This window comes from Trachurus japonicus, chromosome 3 (genome assembly GCF_045865225.1).
Source record: "Trachurus japonicus isolate A0001 chromosome 3, Traja_1.0".
NCBI classification, from domain to species: Eukaryota; Metazoa; Chordata; class Actinopteri; order Carangiformes; family Carangidae; genus Trachurus; species Trachurus japonicus.
In genome coordinates, this window is record NC_140909.1 from 34,840,888 (window position 1) to 34,865,426 (window position 24,539).

A 24,539-nucleotide genomic window follows, 5' to 3' on the forward strand; every position below is an offset into this window, starting at 1 on the left:
TTGTCATGTTTTTTAATATAGGCTACATAAAAAAAACAGACACCATGGGAATGAAACACATTTATTCCACCCCCCAATCATCACACACACACTCCACTCAAATGCTCTGAACAAGTAAGTCATGAGAAACACACCAGGTCACACTATTGGAATCTGTATCTGAGAGGAAACAGCTTTGTCCCTCATCACTCTGTTTCTCCCAGTGATCCACCGCTGAACAGTTGCTTATTGTTTGCTATCATGCCATCAGCCAGTGCTTAAAGGGCCAGTCAGAGTGTGTGAGCAGAGGAGACACATGGTGTAAAAAAAAAAAAAAAGGCTGAACCAGCCTAAATGATTTTTTTCATAGAGCAGCTTTGAGTCAGATGGGAGATTTAATCTGTTTTTAAGCCCTCTCATCTGACTGTGAGGCAGCCTATAGATTATCATGATGCCCTCCATTTAAAACGGTATATTGCTGCTGCGATGCGTTCACTGACTCTGACACTCTGTGTGTTTTCATAACTGACTGAAGAAAAAAAATAACTGTTTACTGTTCGAGGGCCGGTGGCAAAGAGAGAGAGAGAGAAAAGGGGGTGACGGGGGCTGAGGCTGGGGGGAGGAGGAGGAGGGGTGACGTAGAGACGTGGGAGCGCGCCGAGAGACCTCCGCTCCCGACGCGCATCAGTCTGTGTGTGTGTGTGTGTGTGTGTGTGTGTGTGTGTGTGTGTGTGTGTGTGTGGTAGAGAGAGAGAGAGAGAGAGAGAGAGACGCAGCTCCAGCTCCTCAGCAGTAATTCATGTTCGTCAGTATCAGGGAGAAGTTGTCCTCTCAGTCTCCTCCTCTCCCACTGTTGCAGCGCTCTCTCTGTCTCTGTCTCAGACACACACACACACACACACGCTGAGACACACACACAGAGGATCGGTTATGTGATGTGTGTTGGAGCGCAGCCCGGGGAAGCGCGGTGATGATGAGGAGGAGCAGGTTGCTGCCGCTGACCGGGAAGTTGGCCGTCTACTTCCAGACGACGCTCACCGGGGAATAAAGGAGCCACCGGAGGATTAAAACTTGTTTGTGTGTTTGTTTTTTTTGACGGGGGCTGTTTTTTTGTTTTGTTTTTGTTTGTTTTTTCCCTCTCTCTCTCTCTCTCTCTCTCTCTCTCTCTGGTTCTCTTCTGCTTGGTGCTTTTTGGATGATGCTCCGCTTCACCTTCGGGCTGCTGCCTGGCTGATGCGGAGCGGGCTGCTGCCTCTTCCTCCTCCTCCTCCTCTACCTCCTCTTCCTCCGGACCGCGGCTCCTCTTCTTCTTCTTCTTCTTCTTCATCATCATCTTCTCTGCCCATATTTGGAGTTATCGAAGCGGGGCGCGTGAACATCACATCCAGGTCAAATGACTGTCTGCTGTCCGAGCCGAGTGTGACGAGCCTTCGCTGTGACATGGAGACACCGGGACTCTGCGGCTTCCTCTACTACTGCTCTCTCTGTGTGGTCTGTGCCAATGGTAAGTGAAGCAGGGGGGGGGGGGGGGAGTTTGAGTGACACCTGTCTCCTGGTAGTGTTGAAAGATTCTGGACTGTGACAGTAAAAAACAACAACCAAAAAACAACCCTGATTTACACTCACGTAATGACCCAGCTGTGCTGACGTCACAGCATCAGGAATCAGGATCAGACCCTGAGGCAGATTGTAGGTCACAGGTGCTCCATTAAAAACCACTCCTGTTACTGTGGTCCAGCATTAGGTGTAGAGTCAGTTTCATGTACTGTATAGCACATCCTGCTCATTAATCTATGCTTCTGCTGCCCCCCCCCTCCCCCCCTCCCCACGAAAGCTACATTCACCGAGGTCCCTAAAGATGTGAGCGTGGGGGAGGGGGAGGACGTGGAGATGCCCTGCGCCTTCAAGGCCGCCAGCTCGGCGCCCATGTCTCTGGAGATCCAGTGGTGGTACCTGAAGGAGGACGTGGCCAGGGACGTGCCCCACGAGCTGCAGATCAGCGCCCCGGCCAGCAGAGCCAAGGTACACCTGCACCCCCCCCCACACACACACACACACACACAGAGAGATGGGAGGGGGGGCTTCAGTTGTGTTGTGGATATGATACCACCTGCAGCACCTGTTTTAAAAGCACATTCAGTCAGTCAGGAGCTGAAAAAAAAGGAAATCTGATTAGTCTACGCAGAGACGTCAACAGATCAACATTTGCACACTCTGCATGCCCCCCCCCCCACACACACACACACACACACACACACACTCCACTCTGCACTGGTCTGTTTGTAAATCCACAGGCTGCAAATAACCGAGCTGAGATTCTCTGAGCCTCAGCAGGTTCACTTCCTCTGCATGTTCACAGACTAACAGCCACCGGTGTTTTTGAAGCACTAAATGTATTAAATCCATACATCACATCACATCCTCTCTTCGCTCTTTATCTGCTTATCCTCAGAGCTGCAGTCATGCGTTTTGTGACCTTGGCTGCACCATTTGTTTTGTCTGTGCAATCAGACCGACGAATGCAGGGAGCGCGTGTGTGTGTGTGTGTGTGTGTCAGCACAGGATGGGGGTGGGGGGACTGTGAATGCAGAGAGGGCACTTGTTGGTTATCAACACCATTATATTCCTCTCAGGTCCGCTGCCTTAAAAAAAAAAAAAAAAAAGCGGCGTGATGGGAGAGTGAGGCAGGAGGCAGAGGGAATGACAGATCAGCCAGAGTCTTCTTCTTCTTCAGTGGTCGGAGGAGTCACAGTCACGTCTGTGGCTGATACACACACTCACACACACTCACACACACACACACTCAGACACACGGCAGGGAGAGAGAGAGAGAGAGAGAGAGGTTAATCAATGGCGTCTTTCACAGATCTACTCGTGCTGTTTGCTCTCTCCACCACCGCATGATATGGAGAATGTTGTGTTGTGTCTGTATTTGTGTTTGTGTAATGTTGGTTGTATTAATGGACGTCGTCCATGTGATTTGTCTTTTCAGGCTGCTCAGAGGGAAGCTACAAAAATCAGCGTAAGTGTCCATTTTTGTCTTTTAATGTTAGCTGAGCATGTTCTCATGATTAAGGTTGCTCTATTACTATAATGAATCATAATCACTATTATTTTGATCAATAATGAAAAAGTTCTTGAACTGTAAAGATAATTAAACTGAAAAGCAAATTAAAAGTATGTTAGAAAATGAAACAAACTAATAAATGTCTATTTATAGACATAATAAAAGACTGAATCAGATCACAATAAATAAGAGTAGGACAACTCTGGCAGCATCTTGTTGACAATAAGCCAATACTGACACTACCAAAAAAGATAAACTGAAATTAATAAATTCTACACAATATGAGTTACAGCTATCTGAGCCTAGTAACCAAAGTGTAACCTGGAAGTGGTGGTGGTGGGTGGTTTTTATGGGGGAGCTGAAATTTGCTGTGAAACAAAATCTGTAATAATAAGTATATTATTTCAATTTCCTAGTTTTTGTAACTGTTGGAAGCCAAATTTGATTAGATTAGATTTTATTTGTCTTTCATATGCGTCACATAAAAACCAAATTGTGTCTCACACATCCACCGCTCAGAGTTCAGTGCGATCCAAACGATGAATAAGCAGGTCGTAAATCATCAATACAAGCAACAGATAAAATGCTCTAACAGATAAAACACTCTAAAGTCTGTTCTGTGCAGCTGACATTCTTTTTATTCAAAGTAAATCAAAGTGAAATGAGTTGAGCTGCCCAGCCCGACCCACCATCTACCTGTGGCCCAGGTGTCCTGATCAGTTCACTTTTCCTTCTGCCCGTCTGTTGTGACCTCATCATGTCAGACTTGTAAAGTGATGTGTGTGTTCCCCACCCTGTGTCAGGCTGAACTTTGATAATGTGATGAATGTGTGCTGGTACAGCTGCCCTCATTAGGGATAATTGAGCTCTGTAGGGTCTAATGTCTCAGTCTGCTGAGCAGAGAATACCCAGACATGAGCCCCCACCTCCATTCATAAAACACACAGCTCCCCTTATGAAGCTGCTGCTGAGCGCCGACTAAAACTGACCGCTGCTCAAGTGCCGGTGTTTTTCCTCTTGTCTCTGCTCCCAGACCGTGCGCGTGCAGGGCAACGCCATCTCCCACCGCCTCAGCCTGTCCAAGGTGAAGAAGGAGGACGAGGGGGTGTACGAGTGCCGGGTGTCCGACCTGTGGGCCGACGAGACTCAGGAGTCTACGGTCCACGCCGCCCTGCGCGTCCTGCCGGGCGACGGCATGGTGGCCGAGGAGGCCGTGTCGCACATCCAGAACCGCTGGCCGCTGAGGAACGCCAACACGGCCCTGGGAGGGGGCGCGGCGGGGAGGACCACCTCGCAGCCCGGCGTGGGCGGGGGCCCGCAGGGGGGGGGGCCCAGGTTAGGGCAGGGGAAGCAGCGGGGGCCTCAGGCCGGCCTCCTCCCCTCCATCTCCTCCTCCGCCGCCACCACCGCCGCCGCCTCGGTGGCCAAGTCCTCAGCCTCGCCGTTGCCGGGCAACGCCGCCATCCTCCGGCAGCAGCACGGAGCGGGTGAGTGAGGGAGTGTCGATCGGGTGCATGTGGGGAGTGGTGGGGTGAAGGGGGGGCGGGGGGGCAGAGCCACAGTGACCCCAAGTGGTGATATGAGGAGCAGCTGAGATTTGCACATTCAGCTCAGCAGTTAATGACGTCCTGCTCATGGACACAGGACACAGAGGGACATTTATATCAAACATCTGCAGACAGTGTACGACTGCTTTATGTATTTTAGGGCTGTCAATCTTCCCCCCAAATCAGATTTGAATTTCTAATGCTTCATATGTTATATATTCAACATTTTTAAAGGGATAGTTCAGCTTTTTTGAAAGGGGGTTGTATGAGCTACAAATGCCCATAAAGTACACTAGATGCAGTAGAAAGGTCTCTGCTCTCCCCCACTGAGAAACACCGGCGCATCAGTACACTCTTTTCAATGAGGGACGATTAATCAGCGTATTTTCACCGCCTATGAGAAGTCCTGTCTCAAAATAATACACCAGTTCAAGACTACGATATAAAGTAAAAATGTACAATGCATCAGCTGGTCGGAAAAAAGTTGTTTTTTTTTTTATCTGGAACTAACTAACTCACTCATTACTCCTCAGTACTCCTCTGCACAGATGTGCTGTATCACTTGGCCTCTTCACACCGCTGATCCAAACAGCTGAACAGCGGAGTGATACTGTACAGTGTTTCTCAGTGGGGGGGGGGGGGCAGAGACCTTTCTACTGCATTTAGTGTACTTTTTGGGTATTTGTAGCTCATACAACCCCACTTCAAAAAAGTTGAACTGTCCCTTTAATTTTATTTCTTTAGCTCATTATACCAGCTTATTATTACATCCCACGTCCACTAAAGGGCATTCCAACCAAATCTGTTATGTAACATTTGCAACACACTTAGGTTTTACCAACTCTATAAAACTTCAAGAAGGGAAATCAAAATATTATAAGTAGTGGTGCAACGGATCACTGTTGATCCGTAATCGGCATGCAAAGTGGTCCGCGGATCCATCGATTATAAAAAAATAAAAAGGTATGTGTGTAGTGTGAGAACATGTAGATCACCCTCCCAGCCAATTAGAAAAAAAAATTTGAAGCTGCAGCTCTACGTCGCACACAACAACAACAAAATAGTTTGTTGTTAACCATCAACATGTTAACGTCCCTGAACGTTGCAACGCACAACGTTAATTTGCGTCGTTGCGGAAGGCACACAGTTTCCACCTTCGAATGTTCTCATTTTTAAAATAAGTTGAATTCTGTTGGAATAGCGGCGTTGGTTCTGACAGCCCTTATGTATTTATCATAAAATTGATATCTGGAGAAAGAACATTTTCCTTGTCTCTAAACTCCGAGCCGGCGTTATCGCTGCGGGTGACGGCTTTAATACTCTGCATTCATTCACACATTTCACACTGTGTGCATCATCTGAGTGTATGAGCTCATCCTCCACACCTCTGTCACACTCCTCAAACCTCTTTCAATCAGGGAGCATTTAGCCCGTCTCCTGTGTGAATGTGAGACATCTATTAAGACGACTTGTGCTAGAGGCTTAGCAGATGGTAGGGGAGGAGGAAGAGGAGGAGGAGGAGGAGGAGGAGGAGGAGGAGGAGGAGGAGGAGCAGGAGCGGCTGGGGAGGGTGGCAGTCTACCTCCACATTGCTCCTCTTCCCTTCCTCGGCTCTGTTCGAGGAAGGGAACTCGTGATAGGTGGTCAACTGATAAGGTAGATGCTGATGTGCATCACTGATGTTGTTGTTTTTATCTGTACATTATGTAAGATATTCACATTATTGTGAAGCAATGAGGTGTGTATAGATTTAGATCAATGTTTATATGAGTATCAAAATCGATCAGCTGCTACCTGTGCAGGCTGCTGTAGAGAGAGGTCGGCTGGTGGACTGAGATATGCAAAAACCATGTGCAGATATAAAGTGTGAGTGTGCGTGCCTTTTATCTAAATACTGGGTTTTCATTGTTTTTTCAAAGTGGGATATTGGGAGTGTTACAGTAACAGTGCAGTGCACAGCTCTGGTCAGGTCTGGTCAGTCGGAGGCTCCACTGGAGGTGACACAGCCTTTTATTTATTAGTCTGTGTGTGTGTGTCTGTAAAGAAACATTAGTCATAGTCTTCAGACAGTTAAAGCTGTCCACCAGGCTCACTGCCTGCTGAAACCATCCTGATATATCAGCAGCTGCATGGTAGGTTGACAGATTCATTTGAGGCGTGTAAACATGTTCCTGATGTATTTCAGTCGTTTATATTAAGGGTGACAATTATTACCCCAAGCATCCGACTCGGCCTTTCTATAGAAAAGTGTAAGCGATGACTCATAGAAGCAGATTGACCTGTTAATATGTGTGATATGCAGTGATGGGAATAATGGCGTTATACCAGCAGCACCACTATTTTCAGCAACGAGTAATCTAATCTAAAAAGTTATTGTTTTCCCCATTATAACGCTGTTACCGTTACTGACAATAAACAAGAAGTCCTGTCACAAAATAATACACCCGTTAAAGGTCCAGTGTGTAAAATAGGGGAAAAACCGCCACATCCAGCGTTCAGACTCTAGATCTCAGCGCTCACTCGCTCGATCTGAACCATTTTATGATATGTCTGCTGTTTCCTACACCTTCTTCTTTCCTTCCTCCTTTATCTATGAACACAAAACTCTTGAAACATGCTCTCTGACTGCTTGGATTTTCCATTCGAGCTGCCGTACAAACATGGCAGGGCAAAATGGCGATACTCTCTAAAGCAAGACCCTTGCTATATGTATCTATATAATAATAATTATAAGGCTATGAAAAACCAAACAAATGTAATTGTATAGCGATTATACATGTATACAAATATGTTCATGGGTAGTATATTCAGATTTTGCCAATGCACCTTGACAATTATTACACATTGGACCTTTAAAGTGTACTTATACACACTTAAAAAAGCAACATCGTGGAGTCTGCCTGTATGGAGGAATATTGAGTGAGTTGGTTAGTTCCAGATAAATGAGAGGTTAGAGTTATGGTTAGGAGGGCAAATCCAAGTAATTTGACATATTTGAGCATTTTATAAGTAAAAAATACAAATTAGTTACTTTTCCAGGTAATGTGTTACTTTTTTAATGTAGTAACACACTTATCTTTTGAGGAAAGTAGCCTAACTAGTAACTGGAACTAATTACTTTTAACTTTTAAAAGTAACTTGCCCAACACTGGTGATATGTAATGTGATGTAATGTGTGCTTGAGTCGCTGCACACATGCATGCACAGTGTTCAGTTTAATCAGGACAGGTACTAATAACACAGCTGCTCTGCACACAGCTGTATCCGCTCCAGGCTTTTGCAGTTCTAATGAGGGAGGCCCCGTGGTGGAGTCCACACACACACGTTGGTGCAGCCAAATGAAAAAACACAGGATGTGACCACGTGAACAGTCTGTGTCGGTTCAAACAGACCCATCCTGCGAAACCGGCCACCACCAGCCCTCTGAACAGACCCTGGTCTATCACTGGACACAGAGTCCTGCTCACTCTGTCTCTGTGTTGTCTTCAGTAAGCCCCCCCCCCCCCCAGCAAACCCAAAGACAAACCAATGATTAACAAAGGAGTTGAGAGGTCATGCGTCCGCAGTTCATTTATGTAACCTACATCTGGCCGTTGTGTTGTGGATGATTACTGATGCAGCACATAAAACCTCACAGTCAAACCCTCCAAGTCCGTCACTTGTCTCTGTTAATGTCACAATCAGCACTGACAGTCATGATATCAGCTGTTTGATGTGTGCTTGCATTTCCCTACTTTAAAAAACCATAATCCATGCTTTCATCAGGAGGATGGGAAATCCTGCTGAAGATCAGCTGCACGAGCAAAAATTAAAGATAATACCAATAGTACACATGACAAATAGGAATAATTTCTGCTGTAGCCAGTAGTGAACTGCACTGTAGAACTGCAAACTGCACTGTAGAACTGCAGCTGTTGGTTCTTCAGTGGGGCTGCAACAATTTTTTTTTGTTTCCCACTGTAGCGCTGTTATTACGTCACTTTATTAAGTTTTAATATTTTTCATGTGAGAAAGTAACTGTTTAGATCCCCAATGTGCAGTCGGTTTATCCAAATGAGGCTGTTTAGAAGTTTGCTCCGATGTTTTTCGGAGAAGTGAAGCTCCACCTGTGGAGCAGCGACCGGAACATCACAGAGGCAGCAGCCGGTCTGCAGAGCTGCTCAGCCGGCCAACCTCCGTCATCACCCTGGGGGACAAAACAATCGTTAATTAACTTACCTGCAGGTTTTTAGAGGTTTACCACCGGCTGGTTAAATTCTTTTTAGGAGATAAATGTTGGTCTCATTGATGAAATCTAACAATTGTGGCAGTCACATTAGTTTGTTTGAATGTAAAGTGAAGCTTCATGTGTGTAGCTATTGGACAGAGGAGCGGCGCTGACTGGGGCTCTGTATGTACAGAAATCACCACATTAACATCAATACATGTTTTACAATGAACCGTTCAGTCTGCATTACATTTGATTTTATTAAGTTATATGTTACTGTACACGGCAAAGATACTTCACTACTCTAAACCATCTTTGGTTAGGGTTAGAGGTGCAGCATTGTGGGATACAGTAGGCTACACAATGTAGAATGTAGAGATATTTTCCGGATCAGAACCCCCCTCCCACACATAGACTGTATGCACCTCTCCTGCAAAACTGGACTTGCATAGTTCCCCTTTAATCCTTTGTTGGTTCTTGAGCATACCTGTGTGTCTGTGCTTATTTCCCTGTTGTCAGTTCCTGGATACTTACCAGCTGCTTCACAACTTCAGCTTCCCTGACTGTACGTCTGTATTTTGGTCAATGTGTTCCTGCGCTGCTACCCAACTGTATTGAAATACTAAGCACTTACCCAGCATACCCTGTCACACATGAACTCTCATGATCTTGTGTCATGAATTGTTTAGAGACATTTATTTAAAATGTTCTCGGCAGGGCTCGCAGGGGAAATGTAACCTCCAGCTAACAGTTTGTTAGCTTTGAGTCTTTTAGCCTCCAGCTGTTAGCTTCCAGCCTGTTAGCCCCCGGTCGTAGCCTCTGGCCTCTTCTAGTGTTTGCAAACCTTCAGACTTCTTCTGAGTCAGCTAGCCCCAGGCCTGGTAGCCACCAGCCTGCTCAAGAACACTAGCTCTTGGTGCCCCTTGAGGGAAGGCAAGGCAATTTTATTTAGCCCATTTTTACAAACAGTTTGTCTCAAAGGGCTTTACATCGCATCATAATATCCTCCTGTGGTTCCCAAACTTTTTTGGCTCGTGACCCCATTTTGACATCACAAATTTCTGGCGACCCCAGAGACATTTGTACAGTCACAAGATCATGGCCCTCAATCAGGATGCACCAGCTCAAATATTTTTATATGCTGCATTTTATTTGAACTTGTTTTACATTTGAGAAAGTGAAAGTATAGAATACAGTTGTTTAAGATTGTGTGTGGTGTTTTTAATCATAATTTTAAAAAGAATAATAATTCCACATTGACTGAGGAAAAAAATAGAAAACCCTTTTAACAGGGAAAAATTTGAGAAACCTCAGGGTGAGTGACAGAGGAGGGATCCCTCACCCAGGACGGGTAGACGTGCAACATGGAATATGCAAAAACATAGAAATGGTTAACAAGAGCTGTTGAAGGCAGCTTCTGGTGGGAGGGAAGGCGGGGAGAGCAGGCCAGCTTAATGGGGGTAGTGGATGTCAGACTGGTTCATGAGCAGGAAGGGCAGGTCGGTTTAACAGCAGGGGAGAGGGGAAGAGGGTGATGAGGGCTCCATATGAGGAGATGTGTCCCCCAGCAGTCTACAGCCTACAGCAGTGTAGCTATAAAATGGTTCAGGGAAGTGTGAGTCTTGAAGGTGCTGATTGTTTACACAGTCTGTGTGTCAAACCACGCCTGTTCCTGCACCAGAGGTTGCGGCCTTTATGTCGTCTGCTCTGGAGCTGTGTCTTCCGTCACTTGGGTGACCCAGCCTGTAGCAGCCCCTGATGTGTAGTCAGCTGAACCAGAGCCAGCCCTCCCTGCTCCCTGCCCCCTGCCCTGCGTCCTGTCCTGACCCACTGTTGAACCTCCTGGTGTCGGCTGGCTTTCCAGACCTCCAGCCTCACTGCCGGCTGCCAGAACGATCCTGCAGAGATATCTCGCCTTTTACTGCATTTGCACTGCTTCCATCAGAGCCACCTCTGTACTATTCTCCCGAGGGACCTCCAGGCCCAAACTCTCAGCTCTAATGCTCTTCTGCCACTGTTGTCCTGTGGCAGAAGAGGTCTCCTGTTCATTTGCCCAGTCCTAAGGCTGTTCCATACAGATCCTCAGCTCCATTCTTTTGTTTCCTGTCCTTGGAGCCAAGCCCAGTGGCACTGCGAGCATGAAGTTAAAACATGACATTTATTGAAACTGATTCCTGGAGCAGAGGCAGAGGAAAGTTTCATTTCACTGCTGGAGCAAGTGCTAATTGAAGAGTCGGTGTGGGTTTGATGATTTAAAGATAAAAATGTCAAACAAAACAGAAACTCCTAACTTTTATTTCATTTCATTGTCATTCCTCCTCTCTCCCCACATTTCTTGTCTCTGTCCTGTCAAAATAAAAGGTATAAAAGGCCTGAAAAAATGCTTTTGCAATATTTCAATAAGCAGTGCAGCACAGAGCTATGTGATGTGTCAAATACAGAAGCTAGAAGACGATGCAGAGCATCAAGCAGACAAGATAAAAATTACTACACAGAATGAGCATCACCAACACAATCTGTAAAAGCAGTATGCAGGTTACACATGCGCCTTCTGTGCAGATCTACACAGCTTGTAAGCAGTCAAATGAAATAGGAAGCAGAGAACATGTAGAGTATAAACACTAGATCACAGGGATGAGCTGTCAGACTGCTGAGGTTAATGTTGGTCTGAATAAGCCGCTCTGCTCCCCCCCCTCCCCAACCCCCCGCCACTATGCCCCCCAGTCGTTGCCTTCTGGTTTGATGAGTTCACTGAAGCACGTTGGTGCCTCCACAGTTTAGCTGCTTCATGTTTAAATCTGTTTTAATTATAGCTCAATTAATAACACAGCCCCGTGTTGAGAGCCTAACTAATCCATCTGATGAGGCATCTAACCAAGGATCATCCACAGTCTCCGTCTCATAATGGACACCAACATGTTGGTGGGATTAAAAAGCTCCATTGTGATCATAAAGCATTTGACGCTGTTCATTTCAGCTGAGTGCACAGCTAACAGAACATCACGCCGCTTTCACACCACCTCCCAGATGAAATGAGTCCACTCTGTATTTGCCCCGAGCTCCTTTTTATTGACTTTGCAAATCATAAAGAGACTTGGTGGGTTTTTCTTATCAGCAATGAATAAATATACTGTGGGTTTAGAAAGGTTACACCTGACAAGCCCCACAGACAAATATGGTAACTAGCTGCTCTTTCAGGAATAATAGAAAACATTTCAAAATGTGTACTGGTCTTGATTAGAAGCCTTGCCTCCCACTGTGGAGTTTTGCTTTGAATCTGAACGGACTAAACACATGCATGCAATAAACATAGACACACAATAGACATACGAATAAAACAGTTAAACACTTCAATCAATCAATAAATCAATCAGAGTTTATTTATATAGCACTTCTGCAGCATGAAGTGCTTTACATAATAAGAACAAGCAAAAGCAAACACCACACACAGAAAGGCAACAGAAAACAGAACTGAACATATCAGAGTCAATCTCCTTATCATTTTCTGACTGTCATCGGCTCAGACCAAAGAGTTCTTCTAACAACTTACACAGGTAATTCAACCTATTACACATTAGACTTAGATGAAGAATGTGCATTTAAAGAAGTAAATGCAGGTTTATTTTTGTATACATTAAAATGGTTTTGTTAATGATTGATAAACTGGCTGAGGGTTTTCTACACATATCCAGTGGCCTTGATCACTGCCTATGATCACAAGGCTATGACTGGCTGGATTTTCCATTCAGGCTGCCGTACAAACATGGTCTAAGCAAGACCCTGGCTATATGTATAGAATAATAATTCTAAGGCTACGAAAACCAAACACATTTTATTTTATAGCTATTATACATTTATACAAATATATTCATGGGTAGTATATTTAGATTTTGCCAATACACCCTGCCAATTATTATACACTGACAACAACGCAGACCCGCCTGAGATTAGCCTTTATGCTGACAAATTCCACTTAAACTGTAAATCCTTACTACTTTGCACACAAAACACTCACTCTGAAGTCACATACTAAGCCATCAAGTGGTTCTAATCCACCATTTTCCCTCTCAGCCCTAAGAGCCGGGATGTGACCAGCCAAACACCATGCACCAGTAATAGGACTCAAATTGACTTCAAATGACCATGTTAAACTATGACAGTGGACTTTATGTCATAATTCACCCTAAAACAATAAACAGCTCTTACAGCCTGGTGGAAATTTGACCATTTAACCCTTACATACTGTTCGGGTCAAATTTGACCCGTTTTGACATTTCACAGCAGAAAAAATACCCTAAACATCATTCTTTTAGGCTGAAATTTTATGACTTTTCCTAAAGTGACCCAAAATACACAAAAATGAAAATATTTTTAAATTGTATACTTTTGAACAGGTGCTACAAATTTTTATACACTGAGGCTGTTTCGGGTCAAATTTGACCCGTATCTGTTTAGATGGATTTTAGATCCACCAGTGTGGGTCAAATCAAGGAAAATTGTGGTTTTAGGGAATCTTGAAACTGTGGAACTGTACAGGCCATGTTTGTGTGTATAATTTATGGGACAGTGGTGACAGAAACAGAGTTCAAGGGGGACTTTGACACTGTCAAGAGAACTGCCTGTGTTCCCACCACATTTGCCCAGAGACAGACACCTGCTGGTCTTTGAGGGGGCATGGGGGGACCTCGAAACAGTGAAATAGTAAAACAGCATAGTAGTGATCATATATGGTGCACAAATGGAACAGAGGTCATCTGAGGTCAAGGGGTGCCTTGACACAGACACGAGATCTGCACCTGCAAGCACCTGCACCTGCAATGTAATAAAATAATCTATAAAGTAACAAATTTGAATCAATTTGCGTTGGGAGGGTGGTGGTGGGGGGTCATGACATAGAGGTTCCTGAGCTGCCATTTCAGTGACTGACATCATGGCAGCAAGACTTGGTACAACAGGCCCTTTATCTGATCTTCCAAAAGGAGGAGGTTGATAGTGATTTGGTGGAGGATGTGTCAGAGTAGGAAGACAATGCCAAAGAAAACCATATTATATATAAAGCAGGGAGAGTACATTTTTTTTATAATAAGCATTTTATTATTTAATGTTTTTGTGTTCTAAGTGGTAAATGTTGAATTAATATTGATAATTATGATTTCTTATGATATAGCATCTACCTTATAACATATAGCACCTAATGGTCGCAATTGTTAAACATGGTCATATTATGAATTCCAACAGTTTCACAATGTTCATGCCATTTTAAAATTCAATGAAATATATTTAAATCATTGTGGCTTTTATGTGTTTATGTCTTATGTAGAACAGGATGTAATACTGTGTAATAGTAGAAGTTTTTCTCCAAAAACGAGTGTTGTAAAACTTAAAAAATGCACTCTCCCTGCTCTCTGAATTTTTTTTTAACACTTAATCATACATTAATTTATGTGTCATAGGCTATTTAAACATTCTAAATAGATCTGTAGTTTAAAATTCAATATAGACACTTACTATGAGGGAATTCTTGGTCCGGGTCAAAATTGACCCGAACCATACTGTGAAGGTATCAAATTTAAACAGTATGTAAGGGTTAACTAACAGTGCAAATTTACCCACCAAATATAGCATGAGCAACAATCCATCATGAACATAAATCCACTAAACCTCACCTCATGGATTAGTAGAGGCATGACGTACCTCAAACATACAAGAATAGAAAGACAAGATTGAACTGACACCAGCCTGGAGCCACACAGCTGTAAGCCCAAGCACAGCAGATACTGTATGTGTTTACACACGATTAGCTGTTCTATAATTGTTTTTCACTGTCTCATGGCCAAATGTCATCAAAGGCAAAGTGGTGACTTAATTACTACTAAAACTCACAACACTTAAACATTTGCCTGTTGTACCTGTTTTATTTGAATTTTCTGTTAATTTATAGATAGATAGATAGATAGATAGATAGATAGATAGATAGATAGATAGATAGATAGATAGATAGATAGATACAGTAGACAATCCTTTACAGGAAATGCCAATTGTTACAGCAGCTTTGCATTCAATCATTCATTCATTGTAACAACAGAACCCCCCCCCCCCAAACTTATCTACAATATAAATTAAGATAAAGACACACAATAATCTAAAAAATACATATGAGGTATAAATACAAAATACATATAAAAAAAAACACGAGGTAAAAAATGTATGAAAAGGCTACTGGTGAGATAAGAGATCCAGGTAACTGTAATCTGTAATCTTATCCATCATTTTCATTTCACCATTTTTACATAAGATAAAACTAAACTGATGAAGCTACATCAGTTGACAGTGTTGCAAAGTGATTGGTTAGGATGAAGTCCATCTACAGAGAAACAACCAACAGGTGGTTTGTGTCCATGACTTTGAGAAAGGCTGCCATAGAGGATTCCAACAGGAAATCAAATTGAGTTTTTCTGACGTCACACATCTAGGAAACCCATTGTTAATTTATAGGAAAAAAATGAGTGCGCATAAAGTAGAATACGGCCGGTGCAAATAGGAAATCTGATGAGCTCTGGCTGAATTTCTCTGTGCTGTGTCTGTCTGGTGTTCTCACATCTGAGTCATTGACTGAACTGTCAGTCAGACAGGCCGCTGGTGTCTGTTACACACCGAATCAAATACAGTTCAAGTGGTTCACTGACAATTTCCTCTTGACAAAAGAACACAGAGGAATCCATCATGGACGTTTAGTTTAGAGTTAAAATACAACAGACGGAGGTTAAAAACAGGATAGAGCATTTTCACCTCCTCACCCTGCAGCATTAGCTGTTATGACTCAGAAACACTAGCGCCTGTCATCTGACAGAGTGGCAGATAGGACTGATATATTGAGGCGTGTGAGCTACCTGTCTCTAATTTCTCATTTGACATTTGCCGGCCTTGCCAGGTAACGGATTAGCTCACCCCTCCCCTCTCTGTCTGACCATCACAGACCAGTGCTGTGTGATAAATTACCAACCCGTGCTTACAAGGTGTTTGTGCTGAAATGCTCATTGTTTACTGTCACAGAATGATTATTTGAAAGCCATCTTCTGAAAGTTCCTGTATGCGCCATCATCTTGGTCGACCTCGCGAATCATTGTCTTGGTGGATATGATTTAATCCATTTTCAGACATGTCAATGAAAGCTAGTTCCTCACTGAGGGACATGGCGATAGTAAGTCGTATTTGCATCATTTTGTCTGCTTGTCAGAGCCCTAAATAAATCTGATCCAGATGAGGATCTAACAAAATGCTGACTCAACTCACTTCACACAGCGTTTAATCTTTAGAGTAATAGCAGCCTATGAAACTACTGATGCAATGCATTCCTTTGGTTTGTGTGGTTGTTAAAAATGGGCAACATTTATATTAGGGCCCTAAATTAATAACAGCAGAGTTCGGTCCTGACAGGCTGAGTATACTCCAATAATATTTTTTGTGAACACTCAATGTCTAATAACCACATTTAGATCATATTTTGTCGATGTTGAGTTACATAAAAGTTATATAAAATAACTGAATTCAAATTAGAAGATCCATCAGTGTAAATAAATAAATGAAAGCATATCATTAAATAGTGAGGAAATATATACTATGTGCAGCATGAAGATGTACATCTGTAAGAAACAGGAAGTGCTATAGGCTAATAACAGCCAGGTGAAAACAACAACAGCAGTGAAGTGGATATTATTGGGTATTATTGGTCAGACATGTTGCTGTAGAGGACCAGGAGAGGTTGGTGCTCTGTTGCTGTTGTTGCTGAGTTGCTTGCTGGGTAAACTGATGTGATGGGGCAGATAAGGGCAGAGCATTTCATTTTTCTCCTCCTAGCACAGTGATGCCACTGAACCACAATAATTCATAATTATGCCCACCACTCAGACTGGGCTCTGCCGCTGTCTCTCTTTCTCCTCAACCAAATGAAATACCGTGGCTTGTTTGCATATTGAGTGAAGGTTGAGATGTGTCTAGATCCATTAAGAAAACTATAATTAATGCCTGGAGGCTGTCTGCCTCTAGTTTCAGGTTTCCTCCGTGTTCATCTAGAGTCATATAAAATATGAAACATGGTTATTTGTGTTGTAATTGCTGTTTGGAGTCTTGAGTAATGGTTTAAAGGAGGTCTGTGACCACTAAAGTGTAATCAGTCCCATGGACATTCGTGCACATCTGAAGGGATGTCCTTGAGGAATCCTTTTGATATCACATTCACAAGGCTAAAATCTAAATAAAGCTGAAAGTGAGTTCATGCTTCAGTTCAAGTGTTTGTGCCAAATTTGAAGAAGTTCCATTGAGGCCGTATTTAGCAAGCTGATGAAGATGGGATGTAAAGATATGGAATTGTACAAACGGGACAACCCAAAAGCCTGAAAATGGCTCAGGCTGTTGTTAAGATGGAGGAATAATATTGTGCATATGTGCGTGGCAATTAAAAAAGCCTCAGTCCACATGGTTGTGTTCATCTTTTGACAAGGACAGCCTAATATAGTGCACGGCACGCACAAGGTGGAGGGAGCCCTAAACGTCCTCCAGTCTCACCCAATATAGGGATGTACAGAAAAGTGTCATGTAGTCAAAGCCCTGGAATGAAACCTGAGCCAGTGCAGCTTCAGGAGCATGAAAACAACTTTTGTGAATGTTTTAGGCAGTGGAGATTAAAACGTCACAGTCGGCCACGTCCGAATACAAATGTCCTGACAGGAGGGTTTGTCCTCTCAGCTGATGTGGAGTCGTCATGGCAGACGTCTCCATAGCAGTGTCACATTGTGGCTGTTTTCCTCTCTGAAGGCAGATCACTGTTGGTTTGAATCCTCGGGGACACAAGGGGAATAGGCAGCAGTGTCTGCAGCACAGATTCTATATGTGGTTTATACTGTGATGCCGTAATGATGATAAATACATGTTATGTATTTAATCATAGATGCTATTTTATTAATGCTAATTACCGTGTAGACTAAAGGATTAATTATAATTATTTTTAGCCATTTAATCCTTTTATTTGATTCAGACAGACAGGAAGCGGGGTGATAGAGTAGTAATGACCTGCAGTAAACAGCCTAAGGCCTTCTAAGTGAGTATACAGTATGTCCTGAGGTCATGTACTGTATATTTATTTAAGATAGTTTGAGGTTTTTTGATGTGGGTTTGCATGAGGAAGACATGAATCTTCTCCATCAGTGCTCCCAGTCTAATCTAATTGGGGAAATGCAGATCAGTTCAATTGATCCAGAGGAAACAAGCACAGTCTAAAGATATGTGGTGTGTTCTCTTAAGCAGCAGCTCACATGTTCAGAGCTGTGAGGATCTGACATGTTCAGTTGTGATAAAGGCTCAGATCAGCTTATCAGCAGATTACTGTGCAGTCAGTTCCACTGTCTTTACCGTGACTCGTTCCAACTTTATTTAAGCGCACGGATCATTCAGGAGACAGGAGTTTATGAAAAGCCTCCTCCTCCTCTCCCAGCGCCCAGCTCCTGTTGTCTGAGTCGCTCTCTGTCTGTCAGGTGAAGTGTGGATGCTGCTGCGTTAACAGATGGAGTCGGTGCAGAGCTCGCAGGGAGGTCGCACAGGGTGACACACAACGCTATTAGATAAGATGTGACGATGTCACGTGTCAGTCTGCTGATTCGATGGAGTGATCTGTAGTAACCCGTCAGCAACAACACCACTCTGTTGACAGAGAGCGTCAAGTCCGACCAGGATCATGTATGAAGACAGGGGCTACAATTAACCATTATTTTCATTATCGATCAATCTGTCCCTTACTTAAACGATTAATCGATTAGTTGTTTGGTCAATAAAATGTTAGAAAATGTTGAAAAATGTCAATCAGTGTTTCCCAAACCACAAGATCACGTCCTCAAATGTCTTGTTTTATTCACAAACCAAAGAGATACTCAGTTTAAGAAACCAGAAATGTTCACATTTAAGAAGCTGAAATCAGAGAATTTGGATTTTTTTTTCTTATAAAACTACCCAAACAAATTATTTGATTATCAAAATAGTGGACGATTGATTCAATAATCGATTATTGTCCGATGAATTGATTATTGTTGCAGCTCTAATGAAGACCCTCATGTCTATGGCTGTCTTTACGCTACATGGTTCAAGTGACCCATTTTAGATTTTAGTAGCACAGATCAGATCTGTAACATGAACATGTAAACAGTATGAAAACACATGACATCGGATATTGTCAGATTGGAATCAGGCCTCCTTCATATGTGGAAATGAATCAGATAGGAATCAGATATCTGCCAATACGTCTGTAATCTCGACAGACAGATCAGATGTTTCCTGGCATTGCAAATCGTACACCATCAATAATGTGTCAATGCTGATGATGATGATGGCGTTGATAACCGATGTGGCAGCGATCTCTGCTGCAGACTCCCAAGCCTTAATAAGGGCTCTCTTCTTTCTATATTGCCAATTTTCTGTGCAACTCTGAAAATGCTTCAGAAAAAAAAAAAAATTCTTGACACATTCTGTCCATTTCATCAGTGTCCATGTTGTTTTCCTTGCGTAGCTCACTGGCTTATTTCCTCTTTTGCGTCTGTGCATGCAGGTTGTTTCTACACAAGCAAAGCAGGTGTGAATGTGAATGCAGATATCAGATATTGGTCACTGCTGTAAAAATGTAAACAGACAGTCAAGAATAAGAAAAATTGAATACAGGAAATAAATCAGAATTGGGCATCAGGACCTGTAGTGTACAGATAGCCTATGAGCCAACGAGGAGACAGCAGGTGAGATATCTTCAAATCTGCCTTCCCAGGGTTTGTAGAACATAACATCAAGGTGACATGTTTTAATGTCGTGAGTCATGTTATAAGTCAAGCTATGTAAGGATAAGTAAAAATATCTCCAATGTAAGTTTCAAATCAAATCCTGTATGATTCAGATCTTATAAAACAGGTCATCAGCCACAACAATAACAACAGTTAGCTGTTATGTCTGATTTGTGTACATCAGCAGAGAGGATATCCATCTTTAACCCAGATAAAAAGAAAACATCAGTCATCAGACTGCTGTGAGGCTGACTTTCCTGTTCCTCCAGTAGCTACATGGTCCACTGACCACGCTGCAGTCAACACGCCACCTGATCAATGTAATCAGTGGAGTAGTAAATGTTTTCTCTCACAGTAATCATGCTTCATTTTGGTAGCTTTCATTATTATTTTCCACCCATTCTAGAACTTCCTTGTCTTTACAGTTTGCAGTGAGGCGGATTACCGTGTGAGATTTATGGGTTGGGGCAGGATAATGGAAATTAGGGTTTCTGGTGGATATTTTAAACAAATGTCTCCTTTTCTTGGGGATTGGGGACAGTGATTTATGGGTGTGTTGAGACCAGGTGGCGTGTTCGTGGCAAAGGTTCAGGTATAAATGAGGTCTGACTTATCTCCTCAACTACTGGGTCATCCAGGAAAGTACATCGAACAAATAAATGGGATGTTGTTATTGAGTGAACCCACCTCACGTCACCTCACAGATCATTCATCTGCTGACCTGAGTCTTGTCTGGAGAAAATAGAACAGCTTTGGGTCAGTCCGATGCAATGGACGGGGTTACATGTAGCAACATGATTAAATCACCGGTTCTTAGTACTTTACTCTTAGTACAGTTGTTGTACTTGTACCTTCAGCATTTCCATTTCATACTACTCAGTCCTCCCACTCCTTCATACACCACTGATGTAGGAAACATTTACAAAAATTAAAGTCCCCCTAAACCAAAAATTGACTTTTTGAAATCATTAACATGTCAATGTAGTGTTTGGTTTCTGCTACAAGACATTTCGGCAGCAAAGTTACTAATGCAGCCACAACTGAGCATTTTAGATTTGAAAATGCAGTTTCAAAGCCAGATTCTAAATAAAGTTGGATTCAGTTTTTCAGCAAACAGTCAGGATTAATACGTCACAATCCCTAGCAACCAATCCCGTTGAATTTGTTTTGCATCTCATTTGTTGTTCACTGTGATGTGATCTACTTACACAGCTAGATGTTCAAGCATGTTATCATTAGTTGCCGTGGCCCAAAGGTTTAGTTGCCAGCTTCAATGCGGGAGACCAGGGTTTGAATCCTGGCACAATCCTTGTGTTTTGACTTCGCTCCTCCGTTTCCCCTGCCCCGTTAACGCGCAGAGCCGTTACTTAGCAACACGGTGGTGGTGGGCGGGAGCGAGTCATGGTGCATTTGCATACTCATGAATATTCATAGAATCTGGATTTTTCAATGAAGGAGAAATAGACCTAAATAGTAGACCTGTTTTTAGCCTATTTGGGAGCTTTTTTAAACAACCTTTAGAAAGCAATTTTAATCAAAAAATAGTCATAGCAGAGCATTTTTACAAATTTTAAAATGCCTCTTTAGGGGGACTTTAAGTTTTTTTTATAATGGCTGTATACAGACTGCAAACTCCAGCATGTTTTTTTTTGTGGAGGTGGTTGTCTCTCCACCTCTCGCCGGCTGCAACACCACATCCTCAATTACTACTCCTCTCATCTCCACTATGTCTCCTCCTCAACCTGGAGAATAAGTTGCTCAGACTTGTTGTCAGTCCACCAGAGGAACAGCTGCTGCAGGATGGTTCAGGTGGCTGAGCTTCCTCATCCATGCTCACCTACTCAGACCAGATTTCCAGTAGTCTCCCACAGTTTCAAGTTAAGTCCCCTCAGTGTCAGTGCAGGTGTTCCACAAGGTTCTATTCTTGGTCCGCTTTTATTTACCATATACATTAAAAATATCATCCCTGCCACCCCAGTAATGTCCACTTTTATTCAGACGGTTACTTCGTATACCCGTGGCACATCTCATAATCTGGCTATTGCAGGTCTACAGTCTGCTTTTGACACATTTCAGAAACATTGCTTGGTAAACTACATGCGTGGTGTTTTCTAGGTCACCAATGAGTATCCAGTCTCCTGCCATTATTCAAACCCTACACATCACATGACACACCAATCACATCGAGTCACAGGACATGAACAGCTGTGCTGCTGTAGCTGTACATCTACAACTGCACTGCAGACAGATGGATGCGCTCCAAACAACATGAAGCTGCATTCGCTTATTTCACACTTATGTCACACTTGCTTTCTAAACACGCAGGATAGGGCCGCTCGACTCAACGCGGGATTCGAACTGGGGCCGTCTGCAGTGAGGACAATAGCCTCAACACATGGGGCGGGTGCTCTACCAACTGAGATAAACACTGCCCCGACTTTTTGTTTTAATAAAGAATTTAGTAATTATCATTGTGACATTCAATTCAATTTCCTTTATTGTCATTGAGCAGTGAAGCACAACAACATTTCGATGCATCTCTCCTTAATAATTTGAAAAAAGATATGAATATGAATATACACAGAGTAATTTCAGATTATCGGGAGAGCACAAGTCGCTGCGTATAGACGTGCCGCCATCATTCATTAATTAACACTATGACTAATTGACACTAATTAATGCTATTCAAATAAATTCAGGTGTATCTACAGTAGTTGTATAGAAAACAGTAGTCTCCAGTTAGAACTCCAGAGGAAACACTTGCTGCGTCTCAATTCAAATACTTCCATGAGTACACTGTCATGTAGTATACTATGTACACTACTTAATCTGTAGTGCGCAAATTTCAACGGTTAGTATTCTAAAATTGAATACTGTCGTTGTACACCGGGAGTAACTATCGCAACGGCTTGTTTTGAACGCCTTACTTGTCCTTTTTTTTCTTTCTTTTCTTTTCTTTTTCTTTTTGCTTGTGTGCGTCACCTGTTTAATGTGAGGTGGAGATTATGCCGCCACGGCATCAGCTAGCTCCTCTTACTGGTGGAAAACATTTGCCTACCCGTATGGTGATTTACATAATATACTCCGCTACATAGCCAAGGCGGCGATCATTGAGGGTGTGAAGTTTCCATCGTTCTTACAGTACACTGCATTTTGACATACTTGTGAATTGAAATGCACTTACATACTCAAAACACGTAGCTTAGAGTATTCACAGCTCAGTGTGATGTTCACAACTCTGCTGTAACCTCCTTCCTGTCTGTGTCGTCCCTCTAGGCTGCAGCGTGGTGAGCACCATGGACCCCCTCCTCTGCATCACCCTCCTGTTCCTGCATAAGCTCCTCCCCTTCCTGTTGGCCCACTGAACAGACTTGAACCAAAATGAAGCTGACACTGCAACATTCTCACTTTCTATACCAAACAGAAAACAAGCAGCAGTCAATGCCCACAGGGGGGAAAGAGAGGCTCACATGTATGCCGCTGCAACACATCACTGCAGAGAGTGAGAGCAACGGAGCACCTGACGGAGGAGAGCAGGTGAAAAAGAGGAGGAGGAGGAGGAGAAGGAGGAGGAGGAGGCTCCTGGGACATGTGGCTAAGCGGGAGTCTAATCAATAACGGCCGGCAGAGCGCTGCCTCCTCAGACAACTCCACTCTCACGTTTTCCTTCCAGCGTCTCCACTGTGAATACTATTCATCTGACAGCACACGTCACCGCCATGTGTGTGTGTATGTGTGTGTGTCCTACCGATGATCTGAACACTCTCACTGTCAGTAGGCAGATATGACAACCATGTTGTTTAGTTCGGTTTGATCCATGTCAGTCGTTATACAGAGCTACTGTTCATCCAGTGTGTTAGTCTGATGTGTGTTAAGTCCACCTTCATGCCTCCCACACACACACATGCACGTACACACACAGTCTTTGTTCTGTGTTCCATCATGTAAACAATAATCAGCTGATATATTTTGATTGAGATAAGTCACCTGACCATAGTTGTTAATCACATCAATAATGTTTATTTTTATTAAATCTCTGGTGATCAAAGTTGCATTTCATTTCTATGAGACAGAATGATTTATTGGTAACAGCTCAGATGAAGATTTATTGTTTTTGTAATAAAAGGCAGATTTCAAAGGCGTCACATGTTCATGGATTTCTTTCAACACAGGATTATACACATCGGGAAATTTACAGGAAATGAGTCACATTAATCCTTATTACTCACAGTCGTCCACCGAGAGACAACTTCGCTGTAAAGCAGGCTAAGATTAAGGAGGCTGATCTGGTCTTCTCAAAGCCTTGTCCTTTCTGCAGCCTCAGAAAGAAACACGACTTGTTCAGATTTTCAGGAAATTTAGACTGAATATTAATCAGAAGAAAATACAGAATATTAGCGCTGCTGAGCACTGCAAAAACCAAACATAATATGGGCACTCTATAAAACATACATGGGTGGGCAAGTCCCAGCAGTGAAACCTTGGATTTATTGCTTTAAAAGTATATACGTCAGACTCTTTTGAATGAACCGCTGTGTTTTCACTGTTGGCATAAAGAGGTTTAATTCAATATAGAACTGTTTCATAGAAATATTGCCAATCATGATAAAAGTATTTGCTAAATTGATTAAAATTAATTTGATTTATTATGAGTATGTTATTTCAATTTGGATTGAAAATGTGTGTCCCTCCCTCATTTGAGTCTTTATGGCAATTGAAAATGTAATTTCTGCAACAGGTCTTTACCACAACACCTAAAACTGTTGCAGTAAAGACCTTGTGTTGTGGTAGGGTTGTCCCTACCACAACACAAGGTCTTTACTGCAACACTTAAACTCCACCCCTGACACTCTGAAGTACAGTGGCCAACCAACCCAGTCAGCATCAATCCTCAGTTCTAGTGTACACTCTATTCACAGGAT

General features: G+C 42.9%; 1 protein-coding gene across 1 annotated transcript; it reads left to right on the forward strand.

The window, feature by feature from the left end:
• The first annotated feature begins 1,272 nt into the window (after window positions 1–1,272).
• On the forward strand, window positions 1,273–23,174 carry vstm2b (V-set and transmembrane domain containing 2B). The gene is made up of 5 exons (XM_085773155.1): window positions 1,273–1,483; window positions 1,814–2,001; window positions 2,972–3,001; window positions 4,080–4,533; window positions 22,894–23,174. Exons 1-5 carry the CDS (start codon window positions 1,420–1,422, stop codon window positions 22,980–22,982), a joined length of 825 nt encoding a protein of 274 aa, XP_085629281.1. The 5' UTR covers window positions 1,273–1,419; the 3' UTR covers window positions 22,983–23,174.
• The last annotated feature ends 1,365 nt before the right edge of the window (window positions 23,175–24,539 follow it).

Bases quoted from the DNA above. Each gene is read 5' to 3' on its own strand.
- vstm2b (XM_085773155.1), top strand. From the start codon at position 1,420: ATGGAGACACCGGGACTCTGCGGCTTCCTCTACTACTGCTCTCTCTGT. The intron at 1,484-1,813 runs GTAAGTGAAGCA...TCCCCACGAAAG, and splicing joins CTGTGTGGTCTGTGCCAATG to CTACATTCACCGAGGTCCCT. The intron at 2,002-2,971 runs GTACACCTGCAC...TTGTCTTTTCAG, and splicing joins CCCCGGCCAGCAGAGCCAAG to GCTGCTCAGAGGGAAGCTAC.